Source organism: Syngnathoides biaculeatus, chromosome 17 (assembly GCF_019802595.1).
Source record: "Syngnathoides biaculeatus isolate LvHL_M chromosome 17, ASM1980259v1, whole genome shotgun sequence".
NCBI classification, from domain to species: Eukaryota; Metazoa; Chordata; class Actinopteri; order Syngnathiformes; family Syngnathidae; genus Syngnathoides; species Syngnathoides biaculeatus.
The window spans coordinates 17,597,717-17,622,390 of record NC_084656.1 but is presented as its reverse complement, the minus strand read 5'-3'; the positions used below and the strand labels follow the sequence as shown (position 1 = coordinate 17,622,390).

At 40.1% G+C, this 24,674-nt stretch overlaps 2 protein-coding genes across 3 annotated transcripts in view; both read right to left on the bottom strand.

The window, feature by feature from the left end:
• Positions 1-5,595: 5,595 nt before the first annotated feature.
• Positions 5,596-18,645, bottom strand: kcmf1 (potassium channel modulatory factor 1). The gene is made up of 7 exons (XM_061801787.1): positions 18,342-18,645; positions 16,620-16,787; positions 14,829-14,968; positions 14,634-14,735; positions 12,301-12,490; positions 10,733-11,039; positions 5,596-10,530 (listed from the first exon to the last, which is right to left on the bottom strand). Exons 1-7 carry the CDS (start codon positions 18,355-18,357, stop codon positions 10,269-10,271), a joined length of 1,185 nt encoding a protein of 394 aa, XP_061657771.1. The 5' UTR covers positions 18,358-18,645; the 3' UTR covers positions 5,596-10,268.
• Positions 18,646-19,542: 897 nt separating this feature from the next.
• itga1 (integrin, alpha 1) overlaps positions 19,543-24,674 on the bottom strand; it is a 56,359-nt gene continuing 51,227 nt past the window's right edge. For both annotated transcript variants that reach the window (XM_061801454.1, XM_061801456.1), the window contains one exon: positions 19,543-24,072. In XM_061801454.1, the coding sequence (XP_061657438.1) occupies positions 24,016-24,072 (57 nt within the window). In that variant the 3' untranslated portion in view covers positions 19,543-24,015. The remainder of the gene's footprint in view (positions 24,073-24,674) is intronic.

Genomic DNA, 24,674 nt, shown 5'->3' with positions numbered 1-24,674 from the left:
GGGGGGAGGGAGGGAGGGGGCCGCAATGCATTATGGGTCACGTGACTACGTCCCGACACGCTTGAGACTGAATGCGATTTTGTCGTCGTGCGCATTTGCCGCGTGTGAACAAAGGGAAACGTGCAAATAGACTGAGCTTTCCGCTTGTTGTTGTCGTATTCTTTTTTTTTTTTTTTTAAACAAATGTTTTGTTTTATCTCAAATTTTAAAGATATTTATTTTTTAGCATGGGCCCATGCTACGATATATGACAAATATATTTAAATTTAAACCCTACAAAGAGAGAGTAATATATTTCAAGATGATTTTTTTTTTTTAAACATACGCCTAATGTGTAAAATGTATAAGATTTTTTTTCCCAATTTTGTATCAGCCTACACAGCCCAAGCATTGCAATACAACAAATACAGTTATTAAATCCTACCAAAAAAACATGGAACTATATTAGAAGACTTCAAAAAAATGTATATATATTTTAATGTAATATTGCTTATATGTAATTACACAATTCTATCTTATTACTCCTTTTTGTTTGTTATTTTTACACAAAGTCTGTGGTTGTGGTTATATTTATATCCATACAGTATAGAAATATCTATTGTGTATTTATTATTAATTTATTTTGAATGTATTTTTACATTTACTATCATTATTATTTATGATTCTAATTATACCAACAAGTCTGATGGATTATAACGGAGCCCAAACATCTCGGTATGGACCAATGAAAAATATATTTAAATACAATATAAAACCAAATATTACAATGATACACTATTACATGATTATCTTAATTGGAAAAAAATTACCAAAGCCACTACATTGTATAAGCAATTTTTTAAAAACCCTCTTTCGTGCACTGAAGCATATTTCAAAAGTAAATATGGATCCCATGCACCGCAAATGAAATATAATCAAATATTATACTGACGTACAATATATGTTATAAATAAAGAGAAATCCTAAAAGTGTGCCGAAACGTACCAACGTTAAAAAAATAATTAAAACATGTCATGTATTACAATTTTGACGATTAAAATGAATAAAATATTTCAATGCGTGCAGCCTATCCATTTTTTTTTAACACCGCTTATCCACACTCAGGTCGCCAATATGATGGAGCCTGTCGCAGCTATCGTGGTCGCCAGCCAATTGCAGGGCACATGGACACAAACAAATAACATTGACTAAAAACTCGATTTAAGAAAGAATATTGATTTAGCGTTTCATTTTTTTTTTTTTTCTCAGCACCGTTTTCCCCAATCAAGGTGACTTTTTCTGTAAATACGTTCCCGCGCATATACGACGACCGTGTGACGTTTTCGATGTTGTCAGGGGTGCTTCGAGCAATTGTATTGTTCCATGTATTTAAAAAGCACACAGATGATGAGTCGGAGCTGCGTCTCTTGCCCCTCCCAAAAAACGGAAAAAAAACAAAAACAAGAGCACATCTTATTTTATATTTTTACAGATTTCATTTTTTAATTCACCAGCAGGATCGTGAGATTTTTTTTAAGTCATTATAAATTGCAGAGGGGATAAGAAGAGGAGTGTGAATTATTATAATGAATCCTATAAAAAAAAAAGTATTATTGTTGATTTCGGCAATTTCTGACCCTTTTTTTTACGCAATTATGCGTATGCTTTGATATACTGCAACGGATTAGCCGACGTTCTCGCCGTTCATTTTTGTCTGCGTTACCGACGACCGCATCGCTCGTCTGAGGGGATGGAGATTGCAGAACATCTTGATGCAAAAATGATCTGATTATCAATAAGATGGGGCGCGGAAACATGGGAGGATAGTCGTGATACGTGATATGATTATTAGATATCATGTTGGATTGGGTTAAAAAAAAAAAAAAAAAAAAAAAAGGAACTGTACCTGATTTGCTGTAATTTCAAGGCAAGGGAATTTGGTCATAACTAATCGCGGTATCAGTAATATCAGTAACTTGTACAATACTACTGATGGTATCATAGAAAACTGTGATATTGTATTATTATTATTATTGATTTTATTCCAACAGCTACAGTAATGTCACAATCCGGAGATAACTGATTGATTGGGATTAATAAAAAAAATTGTACATAGTTGGCTGTAATTTCTAGGTATGGTGGACAGTGACTAACCGCGGTATCGTTATATTATTGTTGGCAAAGTATTACAATAATCTACATCAGGGGTGTCAAATTCATTTTTCTCGCAGGCCACATTCTGATTCCGGTTTCCCCTCAGAGGGGCATTATGACTGCAAAATAATAAAAATATTTAATCGTCTCATCGTATTCATCAATCATCAATTTATGATCTACTTTTGGGATCAGAAATCAAGGGTAATCTGTTTTTCAACAATTTGCAAAAATGCTTGGAATATCTCAACTTTATCATTCATGATGGGTGACGATTTGAAATTTTTGAACAAAATTTTTTTTACAAGAATCTTTGAAATTGACACTCTAGATTTGGCTTCGCGGGCCACATAAAATCACGTGGTGGTCCGGGATCTGGCCCCCGGGCCAAGAGTTTGACACCTGTGATCTACATATATATATTGAATGTTTGCCAGCAGTAATCCTCACAATGACACCTGATTTTGGGGCGGAAAACACAATTACAGTATTGAGATTTGGATATAATTTCTATATATGGCGTTGCTGAATGGCTACTGTTACCTTGTCATGATATTTAACGCTGTCAAACTATGTTACATTCTTCGTTTTTTGACACTCGTTAGGCACTAAGATTGAAAAACTATATATATTACGGCATCATTTTTATTTGTTTATGGCGCGTCCGCAGTACATCATAAACTGGCCGCTGTACAGTTGGGATATTTGCGACCCGTAGGCTGTGTTACAGGTATCACGAGTTCTGGGGCCGACGGCAATACATATTCCATGTAAATAACATTTGGATTTTCTTTGTGCTCGTGGGAAAAATTACTCAGTTCCTTTGAAATTATTTTCCACTCATAATTCCAGGGGTGCAGAGAAGAAGTTTGTTTTAATGAATTAAAAAAAAAAAAAAAAGGACCTCTGACTGACTGTAGCCTCTGAATAACTGTGACTTTGCATCATGAATAGTATATTATTTTGAATGTAAACGACAAGGCCGGGCACCTCTTTTGAATGTAATTTATCATGTGGGATTGGGGGAGGGGTGGGGAGATCATTGTTTTTGTAAATATGTGCTAAAAGGGACAAAAATGGCATTTTCATTCATGTGCAGATTAATTTTGATTTAACTGTGCAAAAAACAAAGACTTGTGTGTGCGTGCGCGCGCGTGTGTGTCTGAGATGATGTGTGCGCGTTTCTACGCGCGCTCGGATGCAAGACGGCGTGTGAGGCAGATTTTAACCTCGCTTTAATCAATCAAATCAATCAATCAATCAAATGCTTTGTGCATCATGTGAGTAGCTTAACCACAATTAATGGAGATGTTCCTTGTGATACTGTGTATTTAATAAAGGTGGTACGTCCTACACTACGCGTCCATGCGTCGTCCTTTTTTGAAGCTCAAAAATGAAGCAGAGGAAGTCTGAAAATGCACAAAGGGAAAGCGTGAACGCAGTGTCCAACGCTCCTTCTTTTCCTTTCGGCTTGTCCCGTTAAGGGTCGCCACGGCGTGTCATCTTTTTCCACCCAAGCCTATCTCGTGCATGCCTGCTTTCGCTGCAGATCACAATATCATCTGCGAAAATCATAGTCCAAGGGCATTCCAGTCTAACCTCGTCTGTCAGCCTATCCATTACCACCGCAAACAGGGAGGGGCTCAGCACGGATCCCTGGTACAGTCCCACCGCCACCTTAAATTCATCTGACACCCCTGTTCTGCTGCCCTCATACATGTCCTCTACTATTCTAACATATTTCTCCGCCACACCGGACTTGCGCATGCAGTACCACAGTTCCTCTCTTGGTACTCTCATAGGCTTTCTCTAGGTCTACAAAGACACAATGTAGCTTCTTGTGACCTTCTCTGTACCTTTCCATGAGCATCCTCAACGTGTCCAACGCTAAAGTTTGAAAAACAGACAAAGGCGGGACATCACAAAAGGGCTCAAAAGAACAAGGACAGCGTAACATCACAATCACCTTAAAAAAAACAATCACAAATCACACGCTATGATACCAGTGTGCGAGATAAAACCCTGAAAAAAAAAAAAAAAAAAGATTCTCAGATCACATTAACCTGAAAAAAAAAAAGCAGCAGAGTGAAAGCGTGGCAAAGTGTGCGCCATAAAAGCCGACAATGAAGCACACACAAAGATTGTGACGTCAATGTCTACAATAAAGACTGAAATAGAAGTTCAGAGGGTCATTGTGACCTCTGTGTTCACCCCCCTTCCCAAAAAAAGGGGTGGAAAAGCAGCACAGATTATTTTCCACTTAGGTACTGTCAATAAACTTCAAAACTGCCTGATGGTCACCTCCAGACGATGATTGACAAATTTTACCGACATAGAAAAATAACGTTTAGACAAAGGCAATCTGCGGTCACTTTTGTTTCTAACGATAACTCGTGAGGAGTGACAAGAACAGCTGGCAAACGCACGACACGTTGCAGGATACGATTGTCCCCTTCAGTGTTGTTATCAGAAGACTTAGCACCTAGTGTGTGAGGGGCTTTCTCACCTTGCATAGAGTTGCTAGTTCTGGACGCTGGCGTTGGAACGTCAAGGTCGTTCTCCTTTTCACCAACAGCTGCCTCTAGACAACGGCAATCTGTTCATTAATAAGTCACAAAGTACGCGGGATATACAAACGTTTCACTGGATGTTCATTTTTACCACACTTGACCCGTGGTGTTCCTCAAAGCTTAGTACTACAACCATAAACAATTCCATAGTTCTCACCTTCTTTCTCAGCTGGGAATTTTTCTCTAGTTCTCCTATTCAGTTCTTTTTCTACATTCCATGTGAACATTTAGGCTAAAGAATGTAGATATTTCCAAATCGTAAATATTGATAAAATTGGGGGGTTTTTTCCCCGACCTCTGATTGGGTCACAGGAAGCCAAGGTCAACTAGTAAAACACATCAAATGTAATCAGCACAGTGCACACAATCATCATCAGTGGTGAGTATGATGCACTGATTTTTAATATTTTTTGTCATTAAATATTGGTTCTCAACAGCCATGATGAGTGGCACAGTTGTGTGCTGTTATAGTCTTTTTGTTTAGTATTAATGGTTTCATAAATTGGACCTGTGGTGGTATAAAAAGGTGGATTATGAGGTAAGTCACTATTAATGGCCGCGGTACCAAATGCATGGCCCACTGTAAATATATTTTTTATGTTAAAAAAAAATAAAATTGCTTTCTTCTTGTAATTTCCCTTCATAAATGTACAACCTCATTCTTACAGTTTTTATTTTAAATTTTGTAAAAACGTTGTATTTCTAACAGCAACATAAACCAAGTTTTTTTAACTTGAAATTTTTTTCCCCTCCGAGCTGCAGTGATGCAAATGTAAATAATTCCCTGACTCACCCCACGAAACAAACAAAAAAAAAAATTACCAATCATCTTTCCCCATTGAAAGAAAAAGCCATTACTCTGATTTTGGTACTTTTCTTGGGGGGGGGATGAGGAAAAAATGCACCCCTTAATCCACTTTATAAAAACCGAGTAATAATAAATATAAAAGAATAAATGTTCCTTCTGGTGTGATCTGCCTTGGCCACCAGGAGGGGGTATAATGCTGTATATAGAGTACAGGATATAAATTCTTAGTAAGATGCTACGACGGTATTTTTTCAGAGGATATGTAGATTTCAGTGGGTATTGTTGTCTAATTGTGTTGCTACAGCATTTATGTTCAAATATCCATTGCTTCTAAAACTGAGCATAGGTATGAAATGTTAGCATACCAATAGCATTTCGCATTGCTCATTTGCATTAAGATAAGCACAACGTCCAAAAACAAATCTGTTTTAAATATAAGTGTTACTCTTAACGTGGCATTAAACAGCTTGAAGCCTCTTTCTGTTTTTTTTTTTTTGAAGAACTTTTCACTGTTTGCCCAAGTCCTGTTTATTATAGAGTTGAATTACTGCTACCATACGACTATATCAAGTGTTGAGCTTGCAAATCAAAGCAAAACCACCCACCCACCTAAAAAAAAAATCATCCAAATGATGGCTCGTATTTCGAAAAACGAAGTCAGGTCAATTGTATCTCATGACACCACTGTCTTACGGTAAATATTTTTCTTGCAATGTCACAACCCATCTTCACATTCTTGAAATATGACTGCTTTTCTTCATAATTTACAAATCTTTGTCATCACTTTCTAATATTTCTTTTGAATCTGGGACTCAAGACACCTTTGTACACTACGCATCGGCTTAATTTCGACGCATAGAGGTGCAACATAGTGTCAACCCTTGGCTTCATCAAAAGCTGTGCAGTTTTGGATTTATTGTACGCTAAATGTACATTTTGTCATAAAAAGAAACGTCCGCTCCTGTCTTTGAACCATTCTTAAAGCCACAAATTCGATATACATCTTGCATTGTACTTTGGAGGGTCAACGTGGAAGAAGGCGCAAAGGCGGCGAGATTCGTCAAGGCTCTGAAACAAGACATGAATAAATACAAAGTGCTAGCTAGCCTTAGCAGAAAATAGAATGTCCCCTCTCTGAAAAACACAACCCAGGGAAAAAACAAAAAAAGTGGACAGACACAATCACTCGTGTATGGATTACTGTACACGGCGTCTACTCACTAAAAATTGTAACAGTTCCTTCCAATGTGCGTATTCAGACGCGGCTTTTCTTCATGAACAAAAAAAAAAAAAAAAAAAAAAAAAAAAAAAAAGAAAGAAGCGCATTCTTCGTATTTTAGAGGCATCTGCGGAAAGCTAACCAGCATTAGCTAGTCAACATGTCAGCTTTTGGATTTTTTTTTTGTGTCTTTTTTGGAATGATTAAAAGTCATGCACGCCGCAAAGAACCGCATGCAGTAGCTATTACGTTAACCCATCCGAACACTTGTTTTTATTGATAAGTCTGAAACACACAGCAGCTTGGGTAGAGGGGGCCCCCGCGTCCTCTGATCTTGTCAAAAGTGGGTGGAGGGCTATTTATAAGCGTGGGGCGGTGGAAGGGAGGGAGGTGTCAAGGGGTGAGGGCAGTGAGGGTTTGGGGCTGCGTCCCAACGGGTTGGGACGGTTGGTGGGTGTCGAGCATTTTCATAGATGGGGAGGGTGGGGGAAATGTATGATTATCATCTTCATATAATTAGATATATTCCTGTGCGCCCGCTCGATCACGCCGTCACTCTGTTCTGCCCCCAACTCTGGTGTAGTTTTAGAGACAGACATTAATTACTTTGGCAGGGGGGAGTGTGTGTTGGGCAGGGGGGGGTGAAAATAGGGCCACCATTATAGATTTAACGTGCAAACAAAATGTTAACATATGACCACGAAGTACCTGCGGCACTACTTGACAGATGAGTTAGAAAACGTGAGCACGCCTTGTCTAAAGTGTAAAGTAGTAGATGAATTTTGCTATTCTTAGGCATATTGTGAAAGTGATTGTCAGAAAATTGTAACCACGTGCAGATTTATGGAGCTAAAGTACTGCATACTGATATTTGTTTCCTTTCATTGCTGACAATTGTGAGAAATCACAATATTAAAGTTCAATTGAGCAACATGCGTGTTTTGAATTGGTAGCCCTTTGCATTAATCACCAGATTACCACAGAAGCGGTTCAGTTTTAAAAAGATGAGTTACTCCTATTGTAAACCCAAGAATTAATATGCCTGTTTATAACAACTTGGTTGCTACAAATTATTTTGCGCACACGTTACAACTCTTTCAGGATCACAACTTTCTATGTCCATCCCAAAATATTGGAAGGGGAAGGTCAACTGCTTTGTTTTTGTTCTATACTGAAGACGCTTATTTGGCTTTGGGACCTTTGGGTACCTTAACCCAATAGAGTATGCATTTTACCTCCTCAAAAGGAGACTGAACAGAGAAAGGCCAAGAAACAAAACAACTGATTAGTGGCCTGGAAAAACTTTTACATAACTGGCGTGCCCTCCAGTTTAAAAATTAGAAAAAGCTGGAATTTTTATGTTTTCTCTCACATTGATCTGAAACACAAATGTCTTCAGTATACAACAAACTAATTGACCTTACCATATACTTTCATACTTTTGAAGGGGACTAGTATGTTATACCCATTTCACGTATCTCGTTTCTCGTATTTTGCGTAAATGACATACCTATTTCGTGATCGCAAATTTGCATTTTGTGCACACTTTCTGCGAGCAAGAATTGGTTTTTCGTAAGCACATTATTCAGTCCCCTAAAAATGTATTTGCCACCATTCTGATTTCAGTTTTTTTTTTTCATATCACACACGAAGGTTTCAAATCAAACCAATTTTAATATCACTCAGACACAACCCAAGGAAATAGAAAATGCAGTTTTCAAATGACAATTCAATTGAAGGCACCAAAAAAGAAATCCCAACATTTCACACCCTTTGTGAAAAAGTAATTGCCCATCCTCACAATGTCACTGTGACTGACCTCAAATTTGGGAAAGCTGGGTTCATTTTCACGACCCACATGCAACCCTGATTACGGCCATACTTGTTGAAACAAGAAATCACTAATAGAATCCCTCAGAGAACGTGAAGTAGGCTACAAGATCTCGAGAACAAATGCATCATGCCACAATCCAAAGAAATTCAAGAAGAAATGAAAAAAAAAAAGTGATCAATCAGTCTGGAAAAGGTTACAACCATTTTCGAGGGTTTGGGGCTCCAGCGAACTACCGTCAGAGCCATTTTCCACAAAGTGGGAATCCACAAATGGAGAAAACTAGGAAATATGGCAAAGTCTCCCAGGAATGGACGACCAAGAGTGTGACAGCCACTCACCCACGTCACAAAAGAACCTCGAACAGAGAAGAGCTCGCTGGTCTCAGTTAAGGTCATTGTTCATGACCCTACCATAAGAAAGACACTGGCCAAAAATGGCATCCATGGGAGAGTTCCCAGGCGTAAACCACTGCTGTCAGCCAAGAATGGTCGAACAGTGAAGAATGGTGGTGGCAGGGTGATGGTCTGGGGCTGCTTTCCTACCTCAGGACCGGGACAACTTGCTGTGATTGAAGAAACAATGAATTCTGCTGTGCACCGCAAAATCCTGAAGAACGTCCGGCCATCGGTTCGTGCCCTCTAACTCAAGGGCTCTCGTATCATGCACCAAGACAACGATCTGAAACACACCAGCAAGTCCACCTCTGAATGGGTAAAAAAAAAAAAAAAAAAAAAAAGACACAGATTTTAGAGTGGCCAAGTCAGTCTGCATTTAAATCCAACTGTGATGCTGTGGTGTGACATTAAACAGGCATTTCATGCGAGAAAACCGTCCAATATGGTGACATTAAAACAATTCTGCAAAGAGCGGGACAAAATTCCTCCAGAGCAATCTGAAAGACTCCTCACCGAAGATGGCAAACGGTTGATCCCGTTATTGCTGCTAATGGTGACACAACCCGTTATTAGGTTCAGGGGGCAATTACTTTTTCACAAAGGGTCGGAAAGTTTTGGATTTTTTTGTGCCTTCATAAATTGAACTGTCATTTAAAAACTGAATTTCATATTTCCTTGGGTTGTCTGTGAGCAATATTAAAATTGGTTTGATAATTTCAAACCTTTGTGATATCCAATAAAACAGAAATCAGGAGGGGGGGGCAAATACTTTTTCACGGCATTGTACCTATTGTACCACAAATGAGCATTTTAGACGCATGTTATGAGTATTTTGTTTCCACAAATTAGTATTTTGGGCAGACATTATCATGGTTTCCTGGCAACAACTTAGTGTTTCACACACATAACCATTTCATAGCCACAAATAAACATTTTGCGGCCAAAAATACGCACTTTGTGTGGAAAATACCAATTTTCTGGCCACAAATTTAAGTATTTCCCTGCAATTATGTCCATATTGGGGCCACAATTTCGTATTTTGTGACCACAAAAAAGCATTTTGTGCACGTTATATTCATATATCATGACAATTAAATTGTCTCATGTCATCTACGATGCTTCTTAGAGTTTTGCGTACATGTAAAAACAAAACGGAAAAAAAACAAAAAACATCGCCTGACAATACAATCACCCAAAAAAAAAAATAAAAATTTTTTTGAATGGGAGGTGGGGCTTCTTGGGGGGAGCGAGAGGTGTCCATCACTGACAACTGCAGCAGTTGGGACAGAGTCTGTACACTGCCTGGACATCAAAGAGGCGGCGGCGGCTCCTTGGAGGCGGAAGCTCTCTCGCGGAGCTGCAGGTGCTCCAACGCCACATCAAGGGGCATCACGTCAACGCAACCCATGGCGCCGAAGTCGGCGAAGTCCCGCCGCTCGTCCTCGTCGGACGACGAACTCTCGTCACGCATGAGCGTGGACAGCAGCAGCTCCTGCACGAACAGGCTGCGGTCGGCGCGTTCGCCCTCCGCCAGCTGGCGCTCCACCTCCGACAACTTGGACTCGTTCAGCCTGCACACCGGCAACAATAATCATGGCAATGCTCACACCGAGTTTCTACTATTTTGCTTCCATTAGTTCAATCAAGCAGAGGGTTACAAGATGAAAAGTGCCTCTCAATGTGTTGGACACAAATTACAATAATAAAAATATTGCTGACATGAAGGAACATATCAGCTTCGTATATTTTTGTCGAATAGAAAGAACTACTTACCGTGCTAATAGAAACTGGGAATTGTGGGATGACGTTGAGGGGTTGCTTTCGGCCGGAGCGGCCGTGCTAGTGGGGGCCGCGCTGGGCGGCGGGATGGCGGCGGCGGCCGAGCCGGCGGCGTTGGCCGGGTTGTTGCCACGTCGGGCGGCGTGACGGCCTGTCTCCACCTGCTGGCGTGCCGCCTGCGCCTGCTGCCGCTCTAGCTGCAGCTGCATCTGGAGCTGCTGCAGCTGTGACGCCGAAGGCCCCGATGAATTGATTTGGCCGCCCGCTGCGCGCCGCACCCCGGACAGCTGTGACAACAACTCTGAAAGTAAACGTATAAAAAATGTTACGTTTTTTTGGGGGTGGGGTAGGGGAGGTTCTGAAATTACCTCGATTTCTATTTTTGAATTATACAGTGACGCCTCAGTTCTCAACCACAATCCGTTCCAGAAAATGCTTTGAGAAGTGATTTGTTTGAAAACCAATTAATGTTTCCCATTACAATTAATGGAAAAAGAAATTATGCGCTCCAAGTCTAAAAAATTTGTCTTTTTAAAGCATTTTTTTAGCTTTTCCTGATAAATTCATAGTAGAAATACATGTATAGTTTAAATACTTTATATGATAAGTATTTTTTTTTTTTTTTTGCTTAAAATGTATACTTTAGTAGTAGAGTACGCTAGGCTGGTAGTGCATTGCCCTATCTCTAGCGACTCGGCCCACAGCCTTATAAACTTTTTTTATTAACAAAGGTGCAGAATAACTTGAAACCAGCAACTTGCCTTCTTTGGATCCATGATTGGGGGTTAATACGGTAGTCCTCGGTTAGAAGAAAAACAAGACACTACCGGGACACGTGTGTGTGTGTACAGAAGCTGCGTTATACAGAATAACAAAAGTGCGCTGGTGTCGCTGCGCGCCTTATGTCATTGCCGTTTTTTTTTTTTCACGGGGCATTTGAATAGACATTAACAAAACGCGTTGTGGGTGGGTCAACTGCTTGCGCAGTGCGCATTATGTTATTTCCGGGTTTTTTCAGCGGCGTCGGAATTCACAACAAAGCGCGTCGTGGGCCAGCTGATCTGGCCGAGCGCAATATGTTATTTCTGCGTTTTGTCAGGAGCGTTCAGGTACCGATTTTCGTTCGAAAACCGAAGCAAAAAAAAAAAAAAAATCTTGAAATTTTCGTTCGAAAATCGAGTTGTTCGAAAACGGGAATGATCGAGAACCGAGGGTTTACTGTATATAAATAATTCATTAAAAATTGTAAAAACAACAACAACAAAAATCAAAGTCCCAATGGTAATTTTGTCAGCTGTAAAAGAAATGAAATGTAAAAATATGACCCATAAAAAAAACAACAACATTGGAGCGTTACAAGCATGAGGGTGTCTTAAAGCAAGGGAGTCAAAATGGATGCCGTTGTGCAACAACATCAGCCATGGGAAATTGAGCTACAACATATGAGTCCAATTAATTTGGTAACCAAGCATATAACTCAATTTATTAAAATTTGAAATGGATTTTTTTCTGGCCACTTCACTCGAGCGCCAACCCATCTTAAGCTTGCCGGCAGCGCTTACCTGCGATGGGGTCCATGGCCTCCCTGTTGCTGGGCGTGTAGGTGGAGCTCTGCGATGACGACGTGGACGAAGACAGAGCGCCCCCGGAGCCGCCGGTAAAGTGCATGTTGGTGCGTCGCGCTCGGGGGCCCCCCAGTCCCCGCCCGGGATGGAACATCCGCCGCACGTGCCGGACGCTGCTCGACTCGTCGTGAAGCGAATGTCCGTTAAGGAGTGATAGTGGCGTGGAAAAGGCAGAGGTGTATTTTGGAGCTGTTGCCCATAAAGAGCTTCTTTCAGCTTGTGACAAAAGACAGCGAGGTAACCCTGTGTGTTTTCACAAAGCTCATGATGTCATCAAAGCACTGCATTGATATCAGATGGTGAATTGGCAGCGTTCATAGGCAAATGGCCCATCTTGATAAAATGGTAGCACTTGAGGTATTGTTAAATTATTGTGACTCATCTGCTCGAGTCACAATCACAGTGATTTCCAAACACAAATGATCATATAATTAACTAGAAATATTGTCTCTCTCTACATGCCAGTGACATATTGTTGACAGGCACTAGAGATACAAAGTACAACTAACCTGTGTATAGACATTTTGCCATTCATACAACAGAATATTAGCTTTGTGTTCAACCTAGCAGGCCACACTTTAAACAGAGTACGTTTGTATGCAAATCGAGGCAAGATCATTATTTGACTATACTTTGGGACTTTTTGGTTTGGTGGGGTCTACTGTCGCTTTATAATTTTAAATGTGTGCCTTGGATCAATAAAGGTTGGGAAACATTGCATTATTAAATGTTGTCACATAAGTTGACAGTGACGGTACCAAACGAGCAATCAGAATCAATTTAGGAAATTATTGCCAATCATCTACCTTGTTGATAAGCCAATGTTGTTGGGGCTTGCCGCATTAAAACAAAGTAGCAACGAGTGGCTAGTTTTGTCTACGGTGTCCTCAACAGAAGATTCCGACTGGGGTGTGTGTCTATCAATCAAAAACTGTTCGGCAATCATTGGCCAGCTGCTTGGCTCATAATCAAAAATTCTCGACGTATTAAAACAAATTAAACATCAAGTGGCTTTTATATTGGCAGTCATGTCGAACAACTCAGACTTAAGTGCGATTATGGACAATCATCTTTTTAGTTTGTAATCAATGTTGACAACATTGTCAATATAGTCTTGCTTGTATCGATCGGACTCAAATGAGCCAATTATTTATTATTAGTTCATCATCAACTGTGAGTGTCTTTTGCATTAGGTTTTTTTTAAAACATATACACCACTTTTATTCACTGTGTAGTGAAAAATTGAGAGAGTGAAGGAGGGCGCCCATAACTGGTATTTGGCTTTAATGGATGGATGGATGAAAAACATGAATGCAGGGCTTTGATTTTTACCTTGCTGTCGGTAATTATAAGCAGAGAGGAAGCATCCGTTCAACGCAAGAAGCCATTTTGTGTTCTACATACTGTATATCGGGGGTCGGGAACCTACGGCTGGCGAGCCACACCTGGCTATTTTGGTGGTTCCGTGTGGCTCGCAGAGCCCTCATAATGACATACTGTATACAGTACAGCAGGGGTGCCGAATGTGTCCATCGTGATTGTTCGTGAGGACGTTCTTGTCGATCGCACGACTGCGTGACCAAAAAAAAAACATTGAACATTTTGGCACCACACATAACTTTCTCTAACAACGACCTGATGTACAGCCTCCGATGACAGCCACACACTCTACTTCTTAGTTTACCTTGCACCGCCCCCTCCTCCTCACTCATAATTAAAAATGTGAGTCCTTACGCAGCCTATCATTGTGGTTTATAATGACAGAGCGCTTATGCGCTGCCCACCACCGGATTTTAGTTATTTATTTTTTACATAAAGACATTCCTCTGTCGGCGAGCGCACATAAGTGGGGACAAATGAAAAAAAACAAAAAAAAAAAAAAAATCAACCTGCAGACCAGCTGATTGTGAAAACTTGGAATGCACTTCCCGTGTGGCGACCCCTACCGGGACAAGCCGAAAGAGAAACAAGAAAGAAGAAGAAACAGACAACTAAGACATCAGCAAAGAAGTCACATTCATGATAAAAAGTATTTTTGTCCTCATTTGGTAGAAACAGTATAATGTTATCTAAATGAATTTAGAGACTTATTGTAGTCTTAAAGAGTTGGTCTTACATAAAATGCACGAATACATTTGTATTTAGTTTTAAAAATGTTGGATGGCTCTTTTGGAATTACATTTTAAAATATTTCCCGGTTATGGCTCTCAGTCTAAAACCTTCCCGACCTCAGCTGTATATTTAAAGATGTTAGGTTTGCGAAAGGATATCAAATCTCTAGGTGCTCTGTGCTCGAGAGTGAGGTGGGCTGTGAAGTCGTCTGTGACGTGGTTGGGATCCCCCCCGGGCAAGGCGGCACATATTGGACAGATCTATAACACAAAGACAAAGTTAGGTGGCTCGATTTGTAATCTTTAAAAAATCAACAAGGGTGGTCTTGAGTGGAAAAGGTGGCGCGTACTCACCACCTCGGTGGAGGTCTCAGGGTGCTCAGCGGTGACGTGTTCCTGCAAGGACGTCTCCGTGAAGCCCATCTTGCCACAGTAAGGACACGTGAACGCCTGGTGCTGCTCCAGCGAGAAGGTGTCGTTGCCATAAAATAAATCTGCGAGGGCCGCAGAGACACTTCGTTAGGCACGCGGGGGTTACCCCAAATGTCGCCCACTTCAATAAACGCGCAAAGCATCTCAAATCACATTTTTGACAGCAGACGTGTCATCCGTGAAGATTCTAACCACTTTAATGATTAAAAAAGGAAAACAATCCGATGAGGGGGTAAGGCAGAAGAATGAATAATTTAATTAAAATAAAAGTTAATTTCAATCTGGATAAAAGTATATGAGATTTCAAAGTCCCATTGTCAAAAGTATCTGTACTAAAGGATTAATTAGCACTTTCTGATTCTGTTTCCAACCACAATAAAACAAATGAAAGCAAATCAGATTTCTATTCAAAATTAAAACTCAGTACTTTTATTCTCTTTTTTGTATCCACTAACACAAGCAACACTGCTGCTGGACTGGAATTGAATAGATTATCAACATACAAAATTTTTAATTTTATTTTTGTGCGATGTACTTCTTGTACATGTTATATGACTTATTGCTTGGAAATATATGGTTTATTTATTAAAAACTAATAATAGATTCAATGAAAACTAGAAACTTTCTTAAATATGAATTGTATTTATTAATTACTCTTGAAAACATACAACTTTTAGATGTGACTTGTTTGAAAACACCACTTTTTTTCCTCTTAAGTGATTTTTTTCTAATAAGACTCCCCCCCCCAAAAAAATGCTTGCATTTATTGAAAATATACACATTTTATCTTGAAAATATTGAACTTTTTTAAAATATTATATTTTACTCATAATATGACTCGCCTGAAGAAAAAATGCTACTTTTTGCTTGGAAATTAACTACTTTTTCCCCACTTTAATTTTTTTTTTTTTTAAATAAAATATACACCTGTTTAAAAAAAATTGATCTTTTAAGTATCCCTTTTCTTGTCAGCAATACAAGTTCATCTCATAAATAAAAATCTTCTACTTCAAAGTTTTTTGTTTTATTTTTATACTGCTTTTCTTCATACTTAAAAACACATTGACATCATAAAACGGTGACACTTTTTTCTTGAAATCAAACAACGGTAATTTCCAGCCTATAAGCCCCAACTTTGTTCACACGCTTTCAACCCTGCAGTTGATGTGGTGCGTGGCTACTTTGTGCATTTTTTTCTAACTGCCCATAGGGGGCACTCTAGCGGAAAAGGTAAGTGAGAGACCGGTGGAATATATGTGCCAAGGAAGTGACTTTTACCGGTCTGGCCCTATTAGCTCTGCGCTAGCGTGTTACTGCTGTGTCTCAATGATTTTTACCTGTATTTTTTCATTTCTTTTTTTTTTACCGTCCCTGTTAGCACAACGCTCGCGTTAGTGCGGCGCTATCATTAGCGTCAACGTGGCGGCGCTAGCCTTGACGCGGCGCTAGCGTTAAACTCTGTGTACAGTCTTTCTTTGTAAATATCTCGTGTTTTAATGTGGGCACTTGGGCCTTTTACCCAGCTGTGGCGTATGTATGTACCAAATGGTATTTCCTTTACAAATATACTGGGTGAGGCACCAGGTGCGCTCCATAGGCTGGGAACAACTGTACTTTTAGAAAAGTATGACTGACTGACATTTGCAAAAGTGTTAACTATAACCAATGGCTCATTGTACATGACAGTGAAGAGAAAAACAACGCAAGGCTTACCATAGTCTACCCTGGTTAATATACACTGCATGGGGTGCTCCGTGGTATGTCGTGTCGTGGTTGCGCCGCTCTCGTAGCACGACGCGCACAGGTCGTAGTCGTAGCAGATGAGACACTTGAAGCGTCTGCCCCGGAAGTTTCCCTTCAAACAAGCATCGCAGCTCACACCTACGAGGGGGGGGGGAGAAGAAATGTCAGGCTGACCTCAGCTCAGTGCTTTTTCCTCAGTTTTTGTCAATTGCGACAATGCCCATTGAGGGAAAAAAAGCAGAACTTAAAAGTGATGGAGAAATGGTATTGTTTATAAAACACAGACTATTAGCATAACTGCTCAAGTCATTTTTAACTTATTCTAAAAATATATCAAAACACCAAAGTGCTTCCCAATTTTTTTTCTTTTTGTCTGCATGGATTCAAAGTTATGCAGCTCATGGTCATCTGTCATGCTATCAGATTTTGAAATCTTAAAGGTCACAAATGGGGAAATTTGGCCTCCCCTAACGCCCAAGTGCAGTTAAATACATTCTGTACTGCAATGACGCCAGAATACGAGGTGTGTCAGGACGGATCCAGGACTTCTAGGAAGTTTTCCACTTGAGGTAATAATCCCCTTGGAATCTAACGGAACTTCGTGATTCCATCCACGTCTTCCCTTGTTGAGCCCATTGAGCTTGTGAAAATGTGTGGGGTGGGGAAGAATCTCACAGTGCCAAATCAGGTGAGAAGGGAGGTCGCTCCAGAAACCCAGTTTTCTTCTTGGTCAGGAACTGTCAGATGCTCAGGGCTCGGTGAGGAAGAGAGACTGTTTCCACAACATTTCTGAATGCCATTCACACATTGGAAAATGCAAACAGCGCAGGTTCGCTTTGTTGACATGCTGCTTGATCGTCCGGGTACACTCATAATCCCGGAACCTTCCGGGCGAACCCTAATTTAAGAGAACCACTGCGCTCATTAGCAGGCATTACTAATCAAACACCTATGAGTGTCATTTAAGGTCATCCACTGTGTGTCAACTGCGGTTAACTACGTATTCAAAACTGCATTTCGAAATTAATGTCATATAAAAAAAATTAAAAAAAAAGAGCACCTGGGTTTAAAATAAAGTTCTAGTTTTGTCCCACAAGACCAAATTTAGGTCGACCGCTCTCATTTGAGCTTGCTCAAGCAAACATTTAGCAATCATGTCACTAAAACACACACACAGGCCTTTAGTTTGAGTCTTTAATGCTTACTGTATATTTTAAAACATCCATGGAATTTTTTTAAGTGCATAAATACGTCGAAGACTTTTGCGGCCTGACTCTTAATGACAGTGCAGTAGCAAAACGGAACACTTTTTGGGGGGCAGTTAGCTCTTTTGCTAGCACGCGGCTAGTCGACCAAACGTGGCGAACGTAACGTGCGTCTATCGCTGTGAATTTGTGCGTTTAAGTGACAAAAAGTGAGCCCATAATGACAAGATGTTGGCGTTGTTAGCACACGTAGCCTCCTAGCAACGGCTAACTGCTAAGCTACGCCATGTTGTCGAGTCAGCTCCCAACTATTTTATCGTTAAACGGCTAAAATGGCTGTCGGTGGCTGTAGTTGTGTTACAGTGTGTATAAAACAATGAACGATAATGAGTCGTTCTCTTTATTTTTTTTTAAACTTGGACAGAGGCTCGCAGTAATTCGAAGCCCGAGTTAGCCACGGCGGCGCTGTTGATCGAACTCAACTCACCCTCATGACGGGACATCCTACAAGCGGCCCCAAAGCAAGCCCTTCCCGGGGCTCCCCCACGGCGCCGTCGACGAGGCGAGGATGGGGAGGTACTTCAACGGGGAGGCCGTTGCTTTCGTCTCCCCTTTGTTGGTCTTTAGCGTATTTTTCCTCCGTTTTGCGGTCAAGATGGATCCCCCTTGCCCAGCTTTTCGCTCCGCCAAGACAGCCACTTATCGCTTCAGTGCCGGCGAACGACGCGAGGCGGCGCGCTGCTGCCTGGAATCTCACATAAGTGAAACGCGAGAAAGAAGATTTTATTTTGAAAGGGTCCACTTTAAGACTCGCAGGAACCTCAAATAAGAGATTATGTTTATTTTAATAAATAACCCACGATTGAAAGGACCACACAATACCTTATTTTTTTTCCAGATATTCTTATTTGCAACGCTGAGTTGGCAAAACACAGTACGTTGCAATGAAATTAAACTTTGTTGCTCATTCCAGTAGCAGGTTTTGTGGTACAGTATTTTTATATTCAAAATAAATTTGTAACCTTTTTAAAAACAACTATATAAATACACATTTCTCCTTTCCTCCAGCAATTCATGTTCAATTGAATTTAAATTTTATTAAAAAAAATCGTTCATTTCATTTTCTGTGATACAGTATTTTGTTTCTAAATGGAATCTAGAAATTAATAAATAAAAAGGGAATGGTCTTGCATTCGTTTTTTTTTTTTACATTTTTATACTAAAAAAAAGTCATGCTTCACACTTTAAAAACACTGTAATTTAAATGCTGTGAGTACTGCATTTTTTGAGAACTTTTTACTAAATTGAATTTGTAATTTAATAACATCGAATTATTGGTGTATTCATTTAGTTGGGTGTATATTTTTATAAAATATTTTTATTTAAATAAACATACAATACTAATATGTTTAAACTTGAATACATTGTTGCTGCAATTATTTTTCTTCCAAAGATGAATGTTTTTCACCAAGACTCCTTTTAATATTGCAACTTTAACTTTTAACAAAGATAGACCTTCTCATGCATTTATTTGGTAATATGTTTTAATTTGTTGAGTAATTAAAAATGTTTTCCTGAATTTATATGGCAAAATAAGTAAGCAAAATGCTGTTGAGTTGATCGGAAGATAATTGTGAGTGGGTGGGACTTTTCACAAAAACTGATAACATATACAAACTACAGTAATCAGCAGTTTAAAAGTTGTGAAGGCAAATACTTTAATTTATTTGAAAAAAAAATGTAAACAAAATGGGAAAAAAAGCTTTAAAATGTTAAATTTGAAAATAGATGGAAATTTTTGGGGAAATATGCATATGCGTAATGTAATACAGACAATGAACAAAAAAATTAAAATATGTGACAAAGAACATCGTACATATGTTGTGAATTTACAAAATCTGCATACACTTAGACTTTCTAATAAAAGCGCTGTATCAAACGTTCTTCTTTTACAAATATATAATGTGCTACATCTGTTAAAATATGCAATTAACACTCGAGTTAAAACAAAACAAAACAAAACGAAAAAAAAAAAGCTTTTATTTTATACAGAGCATTCATTCTGTTTGTTTGCGCCGACCAGGAAGTGACGCAGCTCGACAAAACAAACCAGTGCATCATCTCATTGAAGACTTCACAGCAGTGTCGGTCGTTTTGCTTTCAGCTCTTCTAAAATAAAAATGAAAAAAAAGTGATTCCAGACCACATTTAGTCTATCTACTATGGTGAAAACGGACATAAAACTCCCCCCCCCCCCAAAAAAAAGATCTTTTGTACAAACAAGTTGTGCTTAAAAGAAGCAAGTAAATGCGGAGGGTGTTGTCACACTGGCTGATCATGCTTGGAACAGTTTTAGAATTTAAAAAAAAAAATATTAAAGCGGTGAAAAGAGTGGAAACAAACACCCCAAAAACCATACAAACAAATGATAACAGCGGAACCTCCAAAGAGGTCAAATTTATAGTTAAATTGATATTTTCTGGAGAAACATGCGTCAAAAGTTTAAAATTATCATTAAGTATCATATCAACAACTCTCACAAATATTTAATACTTTTTTCTTGGGCTTTTTATGTTTTTTTTTCTTGGGGCAACAGAGGTGCACAATGGATTGAAAAAAAAAGAACAAGTATGATGATAACCATAGAAAAGAAAATGTTAGTTAATAAAAACAAAACAGTTATGTAGACCAGCTAATGAAAAATAGGTGTGTATTTTATTTATTATTTTGTTTATTCACAGCACAAGTCGTTCTACTTTGTTTTTTTTTTTTTTTTTTTTTTTTGGGGGGGGGTGTGAAATAGACATTCTTTACAGTTAATGGTTAAAGTTGTCATGTGTCATCATCCGAGCTGCTTATCCTCACAACAGTTGCAGGAAAGCTGGAGCCTATCCTAGCTAGCTTCTAGCGAAAGGCGGACTACACCCTGAACTGGTCGCCAGTCAGTCGCAGGGCAGATGAGCGGGAATCGATCCCACGCTGCCCGTACCAAAAGCAGGCGTGTGTACCACTACACTATCAGTGACACCTAACGGTTAAAATTGACCAAACTAAAATACTCATATGCTCCCTTGCTCTTATCTATTCATTTTGCGTACCGCTTATTCTCACAAGGTTTATCCATCCATCCATTTTCTTTGCCACTTATCCTCACGAGGGTCGCGGGGAGTGCTGGAGCCTATCCCAGCTGTTAACAGGCAGGAGGCGGGGTACGCCCTGAACTGCTTGCCAGCCAATCGCAGGGCACATAGAGACAAAGAGCAGCACTCACAATCACACCTATGGGCAATTTAGAGTGTCCAATTAATGTTGCACGTTTTTGGGATGTGGGAGGAAACCGGAGAGCCCGGAGAAAATCCACGAGAACATGAAAACTCCACACTGGTGAGGCTGTGATCGAACCCGGGTCCTCAGAACTGTGAGGCCAACCATCTGATCCACCGTTCCCTCAGAAGCTTTATGTCCAAGCCAAATGGTAAGCAGAGCTGCATTAAGATTTCTTGCATGCAGATTCAATACGCCACATACACACAGTGTAGCCCTGTATGAAGCGTTGCCTCCATGAATAAAAATCTTTTTTTTCCCCTGCACGTTTAACGATTAGCGCCAAATTGCAAATACATTTCAGAGGTTCCGCTGTTTTTACTTCCCCATCAACAGAAATCCACATTTCATACATACATAAAGCCGTCATCTACTTCTAATTAGTATCTACGTTATTATATACGTCGTAAAACCTGAGTATAAAAACATAAGGCTTGTGGGGGACATCTCTTAAATATACATGTATTATTGCAGCAACAACAGCCCAAAAAAAAGATACATTTATGTACATTTTGAATCTTAAAGTTTGTGATATTTACAGTACAGTTATGCGATTAAACAAAAACAACACGTAAAATGGACACAAATTTAGCGGGTTGGTGGGGTGTTTAAAAATGTGATGAAATGTGCCGTGACGCTAGTAGCATGGTGGAAAATGTTCAAATATACATACAGTGTCTCTGCGGCCAACGCAGAAGAAGACATTTAACGCACCATTGAGGAGAATATTTCATTAAAGTTGTGGACAGCCACGGACGGGTCCTCGTGTCCTCTTTTTAAAAAAAGCCGCGAGGTCCCACGCTGGAAATAAAAGTTCGGGCTTGAAGCAGCCTTTCGGGGCCAATTCTCTCATAGGTGCGATGAGAATCCCGGTCCAGAGTCGCTGATTTTAAACCAAAACGGCTGACTTCCTGTTCACTTTTGGGTACGGGTCCTTGAGACCTTCTTTATGTCTCCCGCTATCGACATATCCACTTATTTTCATCTTGACTGCTAAAACTGCCGTCAGGGTCTAGTTTTTCGGAACTCTCTGGGGCGCCTTTTTCAAAACATTCGCCCAGAAAGGCGGACTTCCTGTTCCATTTCACGCGCGGTCCCTTGACACCTTTTCGTGCTTCATGTGAAAACAGACCCGTCAATCAAATTTCATGTTCCCCGGTCAAACTAATGTGAGGGGCTATTTTTTTTTTCCTCTCTCAATTTCTTTGAATTTTTTTCATAGAATTCCCCCAAAATGGCCAATTTGCTGTTCGATTCGAGGCATGGGTCCTTGTCCTGCCAATTTCCTGTTATGTGCGATAATTTTCCATCTTTCACCTTTAAAAAAATGTTCAATTTCGTCATGTATCTGTGAGTTTTTTTTCTTTTTTGGCATTCCTGTTATGATTATTAAGTCGTTCCCCTAATTTCATATTAATGGGTGAAATTACGACCCTTTTAATGGAATTCACCGAATGTGGGTTACATCCGGTTCTATTCCACGCATGGGTCCTTGAGACCTTTTTATGGATCCTATCACGGGAGACATCCATCCATCCAATCATACATCCATTTTCTTAGCCGCTTATCCTCACGAGGGTCGCAGGGAATGCTGGAGCCTATCCCAGCTGTCAACGGGCAGGACGTGGGGTACACCCTGAACTGGTTGCCAGCCAATCGCAGGGCACATCGAAACAAACAGCCGCACTCGCAATCACACCTAGGGACAATTTAGAGTGTCCAATTAATGTTGCATGTTTTTGGGATGTGGCAGGAAATCGGAGTGTCCCGGGAAAACCCACACAGGCGCGAGGAGAACATGCAAACTCCACACAGGCGTGTCTGGGATTGAACCCGGGACCTCAGAACTGTGAGGCCAATGCTTTCCAGATGATCCACCGTGCCGCCTCACGGGAGACATATTCACCATATTTCATATGTATCTGTGAGACTGGGAACGTGGACTATTTTGTTTTCAAATTTTGGGGGACACACCGATGAGTGAGGTTTTAGAGGCAATGCCTGGGACCCCTAAAATATGTCAATTATCAAGAGGATACACACGCGTCCCAAAATTGACACCCCCAAGAGACGATCAATTTTATCAGGTGAAAGACACTAAACAGCGATGGACCTTTCCGATGGCAACCTTAAGCTCCGCCCCCTTAGCCACGTCCCACAAGCTTCCAAAATGGCGATTGAACAGAACATGTTTGAATTCGATTCTCTATCGCATATTCCAGATAATATTGGGGTACAGTATATATATTTTTTTTGCCAAATGCATCACACTTGTCCAAGAGAGTTCTACGGAGAGGTCTCAACTATTTCACGCAAGGATATGCCAGAGTTACAGCGAAATGTTAACATTAACTTTTCCAAGCGCACGCTACTGGCAACCAGCATTGCCTGTGGGACATTATGGCAAGAAGGGCGTGGCAAGCCAGGGGTTAAAACAATGCGGCTATCTGACTGGCTGTTATTGTACGAGTGATTGACACGTCGGAAAGGTCCATTCCAAGAGCCCGATAAATCATTCGACGCTTTACGGAAACTGAAATAAGAAAAAGGCGCCCCATCCCTGCCAAAGAGAGTCCGTCCGTACAGCCCGCCTGGCGCGGTGATGAGGCAACTTTGGATGGTCGTAGCATAAAAAAGTGCTTTTTTTTTTTTTTTTTTCAATTGAAGTGCATAACAGTTCCGACGCAAACATGGACTTCGCCCCGCTCCGTGAAATGGCTTTTTGTACTCCAAGGTAGTCTTCGTGTGTCGTCACACGCTCAGTTTTCTTTTCTTTTTTTTTTTTTTTTTTAAGTGACTCCATAAGCGGTGCTCACTTCCTGTGTGCGTGTAAGCCCTCAATCCATCATTTCCTCCTTGGACAACTCTGGGGATTTTCGCTTGAAGAAGCCCATCTGCGGGAGAAGACAACGACAATTACAGATGGAAATTGCCAAAAAAAGAAAAAAAATGAAAGGATGAATTGAGCAATATAAGGCTCCTTGTCTACTCTTTTATGAAACGTGGTGAAATTGAACACGAGGAAATGGAAAGGTGTTGATTCGGGGACTTTTTTTCGTCGAACGCAAAGATTCGTGCTAGCTTACAGCAGAACTGGCACAGCCCACTTCACAGCATCAAAGCGCCATCAATTCATATTCATATTTTTGCGGTGTAAAGATAATAAAAATGCCTTGGTGGCGGTAATGCACCATTAGGATGCTTTGCCAGCTGCCATAAGAGCCAATTCATTAGGTACACTCATGTTTTTGCGCCTGTGATGCGGAAATGTTATTACTGTGTAGTTAAAAACTATAATGTTGTACTGTTGTGTAGCAATTTTTCTTATGAAAAAAAATGTTCAGAGTTCGAATGGCATTAAGTTTTACAAAATATTTTTTGTAATCTTTCATGTCTTCTTATCAGGTTTGCAAGATCATTTGGTTGAGAAATGCCCAGGATGGCCTTTTCCAAGTTATTCTACTTTTTTTAAGGATTTCCCATTACTATTCCAGAT

Excerpts from the sequence above, each read along its gene's own strand:
- kcmf1 (XM_061801787.1), bottom strand. Across the intron at positions 14,969-16,619 it reads ATTAACCAGGGTAGACTATG|ATTTATTTTATGGCAACGAC; the intron begins GTAAGCCTTGCG and ends CGGCCCTCGCAG. Across the intron at positions 11,040-12,300 it reads GGCCATGGACCCCATCGCAG|AGTTGTTGTCACAGCTGTCC; the intron begins GTAAGCGCTGCC and ends GTTTACTTTCAG.